Source organism: Chiloscyllium plagiosum, chromosome 18 (assembly GCF_004010195.1).
Source record: "Chiloscyllium plagiosum isolate BGI_BamShark_2017 chromosome 18, ASM401019v2, whole genome shotgun sequence".
NCBI classification, from domain to species: domain Eukaryota; kingdom Metazoa; phylum Chordata; class Chondrichthyes; order Orectolobiformes; family Hemiscylliidae; genus Chiloscyllium; species Chiloscyllium plagiosum.
This window is the reverse complement of record NC_057727.1, coordinates 54,867,888-54,880,722: the sequence shown is the minus strand read 5'-3', so window position 1 is coordinate 54,880,722 and position 12,835 is coordinate 54,867,888. Positions and strand designations below refer to the sequence as shown.

Here is a 12,835-nt window from a genome sequence, read left to right as displayed (position 1 = left end):
GTTGCAGATCCAGAATTGCCTTCTCCCTGGTAGGCTCGAGCACCAGCTGTTCTAAGAATCTATCTCGGAGGCACTCCACAAAGTCTCTTTCTTGAGGTCCAATACCATCCTGATTCTCCCAGTCTACCTGCATGCTGAAATCCCCCATAACAACTGTAGTAACATCTTTGCGACAGGCCAATTTCAGCTCCTGATTCAACTTACATCCGACATCCAGACTACTGTAGCCTGTAGATAACTCCCAAGAGGGTCTTTTTACCTTTAGAATTTCTCAGCTCTATCCATACTGACTCTACATCCCCCCGCACAAGGGACTGAATATCATCCCTTACAAACATGGCCACCCCACCCCCTTTACCCATCAGTCTGTCCTTACGATAGCACGTGTAGCCTTGAATATTAATTTCCCAGGCCCTGTCCACTTGAAGCCACGTCTCAGTTATCCCCACAGTATCGTATCTGCCAATTTCCAAGAGCCTCAAGCTCATCCATCTTATTTCTAATGCTTCGTGCATTCATATATAGTATTTTTAATTTGTCACTGCCTTCACCCTTCCCATCAACTCCTATTTCACTCAACCTTACAGCATGATCCCTTTTTGAGTTTTCTTTACAGCATTATCCCTTTTTGAGTTCATGTTACATTTGATTGACAAACCCCATTTTTACATGTAGCAAACTTGAGAGTGCCTCCTTTCTGTTGATTGATTTCCTTCTATCAACTGACTGTTTTTTTCGCTTTGAGTCTTCCTTTGCTTCTATGTTGTCCAAGGATATTCTCCTGGATTCTCTTCCTTTATCTGTCCGTTCTCAGTCCCTACCTGACCTTCATGTGAAAGCTGCAAAGAAGCAATTGAATCTTTTGTAGCACTTTTGTACTTCAAACTTTCACAAATATTTGATAAAATTGCTCATAAAAGACCATGAGCTAAGGGTGAAGCTCATGAAATTGAAGGCAATTATTGACTTGATTAAGAAATTGAGCAGCAGGAGGGATATGGGTAGGTTCACAATTTGCAGGATGGGATTGGTGGAGCACAGTATGGATTTATCAGAAAGATACTTAGATTCCAGGGATTAAACTAAGCGGAGCGATTACACACACTGAAATTCTAAATGCCAGAGAATAAAACCTAAGGTCTGATTTGATTCAACCTTTCAAGATCTTCAAGGAAATAGATCAGGTGGATAGAGAGAAACAAGGTGGAGAGTCCAAGACTAGGAGCATTGTCTTAAAATTAGAGCCAGACCTTTCAAAAGTGAGATTAGGAAGCATTTTAAACTTAAAGCATCTTGCAAAATTAGAGACAAATTTGAAATGTTCTTCTACAAATACCAATGGATGCCAAAACTATTGTTACTTTTTAAGTGTGAGCTTTATAGATAATTTATTAAGCAAAGGTATTCACAGATATGACACATGGAGGTCAGTGGCGGATCAGCCATGATTTAATTGGATGACAAGAGGCTCAACGGGCTAAAAATCATATTTCTGAGTTCTTATCAAAGCCGTTCTTTATGGAATATGTTTCCAAGCCCAGCCATAATGCTATATTCACCATATTACAGATTAATTCTAAAAATATATTATCTTGTATCTTATATCTCCATTTTAAAAAATTTAACAAAGGGTCAAGGAAGTAAATATCATTAATGTCGTGTACGTGGTCTCTCAAGAAGTATCTGGTATGAAGATACACAACACACAAGTATAGCTCATGTAGTAAAAGAGATCATTACAATATAGATAATACCTGACAGTGATAGGAAACAGTGTAAAAATCAATGCTGGAAGAATGTTTCTAATGGAGTTTCTCAGGGATTGATTTTAGGACTTGCTTTTCCTATCAATGATTTGAAGTCAGAGTTCAAATGTAGGAGATAATTTCAAAGTTTGCCGATGATAAGAAACTTAGAAACATTGTTAAACTGACGGGACAATGGAGAGCTCCAAAAAGATGTAGACAAGTTAATGGAGTGAGCAGATAGATGGAAGATGAAGTTCAATGCAGGTATTATACATTGTGGTACGAAGAATATTGACAGAAAATAAGAGGCATAATTTTTAAGGGTGTGAAGGTGCAGAGGGGTGTGAGTATATGTAGAGGAACTACTAGCAAAGTGGTGATGTCACTGAGCACCAAAGTTATAGGCCATAGGTTCAAATCCCACAGTGCCAGATTGTGAATTTTGAATTCAGTAAAAGAATGAAATAAAAAGCTGGCCTTGTAAGTACTGTCAATTGTTCTAAAAACTCATCTGGTTCATTAATGTGAAGGAGATTTGCTGTCCTTACCCACTCTGGCTTACATCCAACTCCAGACCCACAGCAATCTAACAGACTTTTACAAGTCCTCTGAGCAACGAGGGATGGGCAATAAACAAACCTTGAGAATCATTTGAGAACAGATAGGCCTGCATCCCACAAACAAAAAGTTGATGAATCATTGAAAGACAGGTGCAAAGAGCAATGAATAAAGCATGGGATTTATTAATATGAGCATACATTACAAGCAAGGAGGTTATGGTGAATTTATACTAGACATGTACATTTACAACCTAGTAAAGTTAGCAAAGCATTGACAAGGATAATCAGTTAGCAAACATGACTAATGCTAGGAATGATGAGAGATAGCATATTGTTGATTAAATGTCATGCCATTTTGAGCAACATACCTTGATGCACAAAGCTGGTTCACCCATAAATCATGGATTTACAAGATTCTCCAGTTCTCCTTTTACTTGTGGATGATGTTAAAAAAGATTTTTTTCCTCCCTGTCCCTCAATTGTCCCAATGCAACTTTTTTTTTAAAAATTGTTTTTTGTTTCAATTTAATAAATATAACATCAACTTCTTGGAGAAAACAATTTCCAAATGGCATTTCAAACTCATGACTAGAATACAGTGTCAGTTCCCAATTCGCACTGTTCCAGATTTCATCTTTCATCGTATCAATGGATAAGCCCATTCTTATTTGCCTGTGCCATCATGTTTTCTGTTCACATTCATCCAAATCTGGAAATAGATTACCCAACCATTGCCTTGATGAAATAATGTGTAAGGAATATTGGTAATAAGAGAAAATGGGACACAGATAAACATATGAGGTTTTTAAATTTTCATTCTAACTTTTCCTCCCTCAGGCTCATTACTTTGAGGAGGGTAATATCAATTTGACCAACAATGTTGAAGTGAAACAAAACCTTGCTCTAAAGGTAAGGAAAATATACATTATATCCAAGTGTATATATCCGTGCAATTTTATGCATCAGCAAGGGATCTGCTCTTATAAAACTGGATGTAAACTCTAGTTTATACAGCAGAACCTCGCACCAGTAAGCTCTCTGATATGACAAGCTCAGCTTCCAGATTGTGAAAACATGATGTTAGAACTAAAATGATGCTGTGAGCGCAAGATTAAGGGACAACAGAAGACCAGAGGGTTGATTGAATAGGATTATATAGCAGCTGTGACAAAAGCAAGGATACAATTGGAAATGGCTAATGGAATAATGAATGGGGCAGGGGTTACCAATAGGAGAAAGTGAGGTCTGCAGATGCTGGAGATCAGAACTGAAAATGTGTTGCTGGAAAAGCGCAGGTCAGGCAGCATCCAGGGAACAGGAGAATCAACGTTTCGGGCATAAGCCCTTCTTCAGGAATGAGGAAAGTTTGTCCAGCAGGCTAAGATAAAAGGTAGGGAGGAGGGACGAGTAAAAGTACTATTGGCCAACTGAAGGCTGAGTGAGGATGTTGTCAATGACCATGGGGAAATGGCATCATGCTGAACGATTATTTTGCTTCATTATTCACAGCAGAAAAATGAGGATAACTTGCTAGGACTCTCAAAGAAATTAACAGAGGATCAGGCACAGGGTCTAAGTAAAATTAGCCTAAGTAAATCATCAATGTTGAGGTATTGAATGGGAACTGAAGAGTGACAAATCCCCAGGGCCTGATGGTTTCCATCCACGGGTGTTAAAGAAGGTAGGAGAGTACATTGCTAATGCCCTAACCATAATCTTTAAGATCTCCCTGGATTCAGGAGTTCTACCTCTCGATTGGAAATTTTCTCATGTCACTACACTCTTTAAGAAGTCTGACAGAAGGAAACCAGGGAATTATAGACAAGTTAGCCTAACATCTACAATGGGGAAATTGTTGGATTCTATAATCAAGGGTAACTGATCACCTTGAAAATATTTTGGTTATCAGAAAAAGTCAGCATGGATTCATAAAGGGTAGGTCATGTCTGACAAATCCCACAGAATTTTGAAGAGGTGGTAAAGGTGGCAGTCAAATGTAATTCAATATATGTTGTTTATATGGATCTTTGATGAAGTCCCACACAAGATACTGTTAGCTAAGATGGAAATCCATAGAAACCAGGGCAAATTACTGACTTGGATAGGAAATTGGTTGGATGGCACGAAACAGAGAGTTGGAATAATGGGTAAATACTCAAATTGGCAGGACATAACTAGAAGTATCCCACATGGATCTGCGTTGAGACCTCAATTGTTCACAATATTAATTATTTGACTAAAAAGTCAAATATCCAAATTTGCTGATGCCACAATTGAGGCAGCATTATACACAGTGTTGATGACTACATAAATTTACAACAGGATATTTATAGATTAGGTAAATGGGCAAATCTTTGGCAGATGAATTTTAATATAAACAAGTGTAAGATTATCTGTTTTGGACTGAAGCAGGATAGATCAGGGTATTTTTCACAAGGCACACCAAGTTAATTACAGTGGATGTCCAATGAGATTTGGAGGTTCAGGTTGTGGCTCTTTAAAACGGCACCAATAAGTGCAGCCAAATGGTTAAGAAGGCTGATGGTTTGCTGGCCTTCATATCTAAAGGACTGGAGTATAGGGTCACAAACATGATATAAACTCTAGTCAGACCCTACTAAGACCTGTGAGCAGATCCGGGCATCATGCCTTAGCAAGGAGGTAGTTCAAAACAGGTTTACCCAGATAATACCTGGACTTTAGGGGTTAATTTATGAGGAGAGACTACACAAATTAGGCCTTTGTTCTCTTGAATTTAGAAGGTTAATCAAGGTCTTCTGAATATTAATAGAGAAAAATAGGATAGATAATGATAACGATTTCTACTGGTATAAGATTCTAGAAAGAGGAAGCACAGCCTAAGAATTAGGGCCAGGTCATTCAGGAGAGTTGTTAAAGTACTTGGAGGTTTGGAACTTTCTTCCTCAAATGGCAGTTTGTACTGGAACGTCCTTCAGAGGGTTGGTGTAAATTTGATGGGCTGAAGGGCCTGCTTCCACACTGGAGGGATTCTAGGATTCTAATTAGTTATAAAGTGACAAGTGGTTCTGAAACAGGACAGCAGAGTCATTACTGACTTGTTCATCATGCAATCTGTGAGCTCTCTGAGTGCAATATAGCCAGGTTAAAATGATGGCAGAAATGAGCTGAGTTATTAGCCCGTCACTCACTGTCTGGGAAAAGACTGATTCTGCTGCTATGGCAGAGAGAAGTAATTTTGACTATTGTGAGTTTCAGTCTCACTGAGGGTAGATTTCTTTTGTGTGCTGTATGTAGCTCAATCTGTGCAAAATAGACCATGACATTGTTCATGATTACACAACGAACAAATCTTGATCCATTGTGTTGCCAATAGCTTGCTGTAACGGGCACTGGATTTTAAAAGAAAATTTGACAAAAGTCAATGAACTTTAGCCTCAAGACAGTAATGAACTATTCTAAGCTAAACTTCCTTTTTTTAAAAAAGAGTTCTGTCCGCCAAAAGACTGTAAGTTCTCAGCCCTTTGCATTGAAAATTCTGGGAAGAGCAGTAGGATTAGTGAAATGGATCACCCTTGAGCCTGGGTCATCATTACATTCCGAAGCTAGGGGTGATGTTAATATGGCTATAAAACAGTGGAGCATGTCAGAAAAAAATATAACTTGCAACAAAGGCGGTTGTACAGGACATTGGTTAGACACTTTTGGAATACTGCATTCCATTCCGGTCTCCCTGCTATAGGAAAGATCTTGTAAAATTTGAAAGGGTACTGAAAAGATTCACAAAGATGTTGCCGGGGTAGGGGTCTTGAGCTACAGGGATAGACTGAATAGGCTGGGGCTGTTTTTCTAGCAATTTTCCTTGGAGCATCAAAGATTGAGGGGTGATCTTACAGAGGTTTTTAAAATCATGAGGAGCATGGATAGGGTGAATAGCCAAGGTCTTTTTCCCAGGGGAGGGGAGGCCAAAATTAGAGGGCATAGATTTAAGGTGAGAGGGAAAGATTTAAAAGGGACTGAAGGGGCAATGTTTTCACGCAGAAGGTGGTGTGTGAATGGAATGAGCTGTCAGGAAGTAGAGGAGGCTGGTACAATTACAACATTTAAAAGGCATCTAGATGAGTATATGAATAGGAAGGATTTTGAGGGATATGGGCCAAATGCTGGCAAATGGGACGAGATTAGTTTAGATTTTGGACAGCAGAGACGAGTTGGACAGAAGCATCTCTTTCAATGCTGTAAATCTCTATGACTCTAAAACTTGTGACCTTTTCCATGGCATGCACAATTCCATCTTCCCCAAACTGATGAGGTTACTCCTCAATCTGTTTAATTTTAGTCTAAGCGATAAATTGAGATACCCATGGATTTGGAAGAATTGCAGATTTTAACCCCCGCTCACACAATTACGCTCTCCAAGGCTTGAGGACAATGTAAATCATGCTAGGTGCAAAGGGCTCTGGAAAAGCACACCCATTCAGGCAGCATCCGAGAGTCAATGTTACGGGCATAAGCTCTTCATCAGGAATGAGAGGAATGAGGCTTGTGGGCCAAGGAGGCTGAGAGATAAATGGGAGGGGGGGGGGGGTGGGGGTGGGGGTGGTGGGGGTGTGGATCTGACGAGGGGGGTTACCAATAACCATAATCGAGATTAGAACATGAAAGTAGTGATTGGGCTTCCAGTTTATCCTACACATGTAGTACTTGTTATTCTATATGCCATTTTATTCTCATAGCTCTCTATTCACCTTACCTTGAACTGCCTGCCGAACTTGATCTGGTTACTTGATCTGGTTAATTGATCTGGTCTCTGCTTCACTAACACAAGTATTATATTTCATAGACTCCCGACGCGTTAAAGAACTAACTCATATGCACTTAATCTCAGATCAACATTCATTCAACCACTGGAAATAGTTGAGTGTGGGCAGGGAAAAGAAGGTATTAAATGAGGTTACGACAGTTATTCAGGGGAGGGTAGAAATGGACTGAAGGCTCCCATTTTTTGTACAACCACCAGCCCCAAATGCAACTATTGGTGACACCTTATCTTAAGCACAGTGACATTCCCATCAACTTCCAAGCAAAAGACAAAAGCAAAAAGAGGCTTGGGGAAGGCAGGCATGATAGAAAAAGAGAAAGGCAGAAGAGACAAAACAACAAGACAGAGAGAGCTGAAACATGAGTCAATGATCATATTCTCTCACTCGTTTGATGTCACAGGAGGTTGACGACCTGTCTTACATTTCCATCTTCTTTCTTTCACTAGAATGAAAGTGAAGGAGCTGCAGAGTTTGTGAAAGTTATTGAAAATGCTGACACTGAATTTCAGGTAGCTCTACCACAGCATATGTTACCTATTCATTATGTTTTCTGATTCATCAAGTAAAAAACTGCTAATGGCATTCACTAGCATTATATTGCTCAGATGGATGGAATCAAGATATAAGGTAATTAGGAATAACATGACAGACTTACTGTCCAAATTTGCTTTCCATACTATTCAGATCAATGGTGATGATAGATATAAAGGCAACCTTTATCAGTACATCATCTCAAGAATTTATATTTTACAGGCCCTTTCTTTTCAAGTACAGTTAGTCCTATCATTAATAAAGATGACAACTGTATGTTTATGTGGCTTAAAGGATTAACAATACATTGAAACTTTTGCATTCTTTTTACTTCCCTATAGACCTTGCCATGAATCAATCCTTTTGTACTGCAGTTTATGTTTTGTAATTTTAGATGTTAAACATTGAAAATTTAGGCTTACTGCCAGCTGAATAAAAAAGACCCACTGTGGTGATGTTAATAAAATGTTGCAACCTGACAGCCGGTCAATAGCTAAGATTACACTCTATTGGGTAATACATTGTTGAATAATTCACGATAAAAAGACAAACATGCAGATGCTTTATGCAATAAAACTAGTACACAAGTAGTATTTTTGTTAAAAAAAACTGCAAGAATCAAAATCTCTTGTTTCCTATGCAGTACTACTTTCATCTATCAGTAAAAACCAAATTGATTTCACTGCAAAATAGCCAACTGTGTTTTTCTCCAATTCTTCCAGTGCACAGCTTTAGCCCCCACACACAGACCTTCTTTTGAGAGATTGTGTAGGGTCTGAGGATTCAACCAGCACACATCACCACTAAAACTACTGGACTTCATATAAATATATTTATTCACCTCCATGCTTCACACTATCCAGACTTAGATGCTGTTTTGCACTTCTGCTTCATCATGGATTCAAAATCTTGGAACTCTACACAAGTGCTGCACAAGTAACTTTTCCACATAGAACACAGTATTCCAGGTGACCTTGCATCATCTTCTTAAGGACAATTAGAGATAAGCAAAAAAAATGCTTTCCTTTCCATAGACGCACACGTCTTGAGAAGGACTTAATTAAATCTGAAGTGGATGGCTGAGAGCAAAGGTTTTTAGTCAATTTTAGCCAACTGCAATTTATATTGAAAACAAATTCCTGAACATCCATAGTAACCACAAAGGAGGTCAGGTGACAGGTGTGTATCCTTTATGAATCTGTTTCTCTTTCAATTTTATTTTCTTAAAGACATAGCCAGTCAGCATTATCTAGATGATGCACAAGTCAAGCTAACTTGCTATAAATTGCTCTCCAAAGAATGAGTCATTTGTTAGTCACAGATACCCTCCTCAAGACCTGATTTGAAGATGTGTATTTTGGTTTAGGTGGGCCACTATCTTTATTGTAAAAACTTTCTTGATTGCCTACAACACTAGGATAGTGTATAAATTGTATAGCAGCCAGAGATTACATCATTTGCAAATGACATCTATAGTGATGAAACATAAATCATTTCCTTCTCAAATAAACTCAATTGCATTGCTTCACGAAGATAGCAAAAAAACTTTGATTTTTATTACTGAAGCACATTTTAACTGTAAACCATTGTAAACCGATTGTCAAGTTAGAATTGATTGTAAAGCAACTTTACAAGTGACTGAAAGTGGAATCTTTTGCATTCTGAGCTGCAAGTGATTATTCTTCTGTTCTCTCTTCCTCCAGGTTGGTCTAATGGAGAATTATCAGAAGTTGGATTGTCTGCTTAAGGGTCTTCGGCGCCAACTGCCATTTACACACACAACAATTGATTGGAACAAAATCATCAATGCCAAGATCGTCAGAGAGATAGACCTAGCACAGGCATTAAGAGAGTCTAAACCTGAACGTCTGAATTTTCACTGATACCTTTGGTGCCTGACTCATAACATAAACAGTCATAATGTTTAAAAATTAAAGTGCACAAATTGAAATACAATCTGAGTTTATCTTAAATCTATATTCACATCATCCATACGCAAGAATGAACAAGACACATTGCAAAAAAAAAAATTTGTACTCAAGGTCACGTCATTAACTGATAGAAAACAAACTTTTCCAATCATAGCAAGCTAACTTTGGCTACAGTCATTAATTATAATAGAGCCTAAAGTTTCAACTCCCACAAATTTAGCTTGGAAATATGCATTGTATGATGTGCAAGTAGTTTTTCCCACTATGATCAGTAACAAAGTATTTTTATTCTGTAACCTGATCTGAATTTTAATAAGGTATATACATAGGAGATTTTTTTTTAAAAAAAGTAATGCATTGCCATGACCATTATGCTTGTCTGATCCACTCATCTAAACCAGTGTCACAGTGATTGGCACTGCTAACTTTCAGTGCCAGGAATCCAGGTCCAATTGCAGCATTGGATGACTATTGGTGCGGAGTTTATACTTTCTCCCCATACTGCGTGGGTTTCCTCCCACAGTCCAAAGATGTGCAGGTTAAGTCGGTTGGCCTTTCTAAATTGCCATGTAGTGTCCAGGGGTTGTGCATGCTAGGTGGATTAGCTATGGTAAATACAAGGCTATCGGGATTTGGTTGGGGGGTGGGGAGAAGGTCTGTGTGGACACTCTTCAGAGGTCAGTGCAGACTTGATGAGCTAAATGCCCTCTATCTCCACTGTAGGAATTTTAAGATTCTATTCTATGAAGGATTGGCTACCTACAGCCAGAAAAACAATTATTTGAAATTTTCGAGTTTGGAAAGATAAGAGTATGTATTATTGTACTGATTTTCACATCCTGAAGTTGTTCTGACGTGTTTCACAGCCAATAAGTTACTACAATGTTTGCCACTAATTTGCAGGAAAACATGGTAGCCAATAATCAGGTCCTCAAATAGCATTTGATCAGCTAGTGTCTTTTGCTGGTTACGGCTGGGGCTAAGCATTGAAGAAGTTCTACTAACCGTTTTTTCAAAATAATTTGTAGGCGGCACGGTGGCTAGCACTGCTGCTGCACAGCGCCAGAGACCTGGGTTCAATTCCCGCCTCAGGCGACTGACTGTGTGGAGTTTGCACGTTCTCCCCGTGTCTGCGTGGGTTTCCTCCGGGTGCTCCGGTTTCCTCCCACCATCCAAAGATGTGCAGGGTCAGGTGAATTGGCCATGCTAAATTGCCTGTAGTGTAAGGTAAGGGGTAAATGTAGGGGTATGGGTGGGTTTCGCTTCGGCGGGTCGGTGTGGACTTGTTGGGCCAAAGGGCCTGTTTCCACACTGTAATCTAATCTAAATCTAATTGTATGGGTCAATTTCTATGTTCTTAAATGGGTAATTTAATTTATTTTAATCTATTTAATAGCTAATGCAAAAAAGACACCATCTGAAACAAAACTTCACTCTTATTACTGCAATGAATTGTCAGCTCAGATTATCTTCACTTTTGTAAATATGGTATGAATCCATAATTATTTCAGAGGAAAGGGTGATGCCACTGAATCAAATTAGCACTAAATTAAATGGATTTTGTACAAATGCAAGGGGATGTGCAGCCTTGCCAAATAGCTAAAAGGAAATACACTCTAAGCACCTGCTGATTAAAATAAGCAGCATCACATATTCAGTTGAGTTAGATTATTTTTCACATTAAACTGTCTCAAGCTGCTTTAGTTATACCCAGTGCAAAGTTAAACCACAAAGCAATATTCATGAAAACATCAACTTCTGTGCCAACTTTAGAGAGCGAGTGGCTGTCGTCAGGATACCATAATAACCTAAATGATGAAAGAAATCAAAATTTTATTTCTGATGAAGAACAGTGTCTTTAGAGTTTTACCTTTTTTGCTTAGTCACCCAGTATTTTGCAGGGAAGTTAAACAAAGTATTTTTACCATCAGCCAAGGCCCAATGCTTAAGAGATCCCTATCTCCTTTAAGGAAACTCCTGGTGTTTGGTTTTCAATCAGCTTTTTTTCTCCTAGTACAGCCAGGACCAGAAAATCTGAATGAATATTGTCAATGTTGAGAAAGGAACATACCTACATATCCATATGCAAACAGACTTCTTTGAAAAATTGGGTGGTGCTCGCTGGGCCAACATTTATTTCCCATCCCTAACTGCCCAAAGGGGAGTTGACTCAACCTCACTGCTGAGAGTCTAGAGTTACGTGTATATTAGACCAAGAAAGGACAACTGATTTCCTTCGTCACAGTGAAGGAGATGGGCTTTTATAATGATTGACGGTGGTTGCCATTAAGCCAACTTTTAATTCCAGAACTTTATCAAATTCAAAGTACCCCAGAGCATTGGATTGCAAGTCCTGTAACATTACCACAACACCAACACCTCCCCAGAGACTCCAATAAACTTTGACTGTGAACAGCAGGACATAGTAAATCCTGTTATACAAATAAATTGTAACATATTTATCAGCTGAATATTTTCACAACATAAAATGAGATAGAAATGTAAAAATGCCCTTGTTAATAAATACCTAGAATCTTGCATTCTTCCCAATTCTTAGCCAGTATAAGTTTGGGGCTTTTAATCATATGGACAGTAGTCACTAATAATACATGGATACGGGGAACACGTGTTTAACAACATGTGCAAATTATAAGATGTTCATAGTACATGTCTTCTTTTATTGCTTATCAGAATATTTATGGTATTGTCAATTCAATCTTCATATCAATTCCTTTACTTGGCAATGATCAATCAGTACCTGGGATTGTCAATATTTAATCATCACAAACCTAAGCATTTCTCTTTGGCAGTACTGCCAAAGTTCAGTTTGTTCTTTAATTGTTTTACTTTGCATACTGGTTATGATTTGTCTTTCACAGGTCATAACAGTACAGAGAGATCTGGGTGTTCTTGTACACCAGTCAATGAAGGTAAGCATGCAGGTACTGCAGGTAGTGAAGAAGGCTAATAGCATGCTGGCCTTCATAACAAGAGGGATTGAGTATAGAAGCAAAGAGATTCTTCTGCAGCTGTACAGGGCCCTGGTGAGACCACACCTGGAGTACTGTGTGCAGTTCTGGTCTCCAAATTTGAGGAAAGACATTCTGGCTATTGAGGGAGTGCAACGTAGGTTCACGAGGTCAATTCCTGGAATGGCGGGATTACCTTACGCTGATAGACTGGAGCGACTGGGCTTGTAGACCCTTGAGTTTAGAAGACTGAGAGGGGATATGATTGAGACATATAAGATTATTAAAGGATTG

At 38.8% G+C, this 12,835-nt stretch overlaps 2 protein-coding genes across 8 annotated transcripts in view; one reads left to right on the top strand and one right to left on the bottom strand.

The window, feature by feature from the left end:
* The window catches only part of LOC122559263 (F-actin-capping protein subunit alpha-2-like), a 48,721-nt gene extending 39,197 nt beyond the window's left edge, over positions 1 to 9,524 (top strand). Inside the window, exons 8-10 of the mRNA XM_043708643.1 lie at positions 3,146 to 3,217; positions 7,557 to 7,619; positions 9,345 to 9,524. Coding sequence (XP_043564578.1) covers positions 3,146 to 3,217; positions 7,557 to 7,619; positions 9,345 to 9,524 — 315 coding nt within the window. The remainder of the gene's footprint in view (positions 1 to 3,145; positions 3,218 to 7,556; positions 7,620 to 9,344) is intronic.
* Positions 9,525 to 10,831: 1,307 nt separating this feature from the next.
* LOC122559105 (acylamino-acid-releasing enzyme-like) overlaps positions 10,832 to 12,835 on the bottom strand; it is a 64,155-nt gene continuing 62,151 nt past the window's right edge. For 6 of the 7 annotated variants that reach the window (XM_043708401.1, XM_043708400.1, XM_043708405.1 and 3 more), the window contains one exon: positions 10,832 to 11,380. In XM_043708401.1, coding sequence (XP_043564336.1) covers positions 11,263 to 11,380 — 118 coding nt within the window. In that variant the 3' untranslated portion in view covers positions 10,832 to 11,262. The remainder of the gene's footprint in view (positions 11,381 to 12,835) is intronic. The other variant, XM_043708402.1, reaches the window with a different exon arrangement.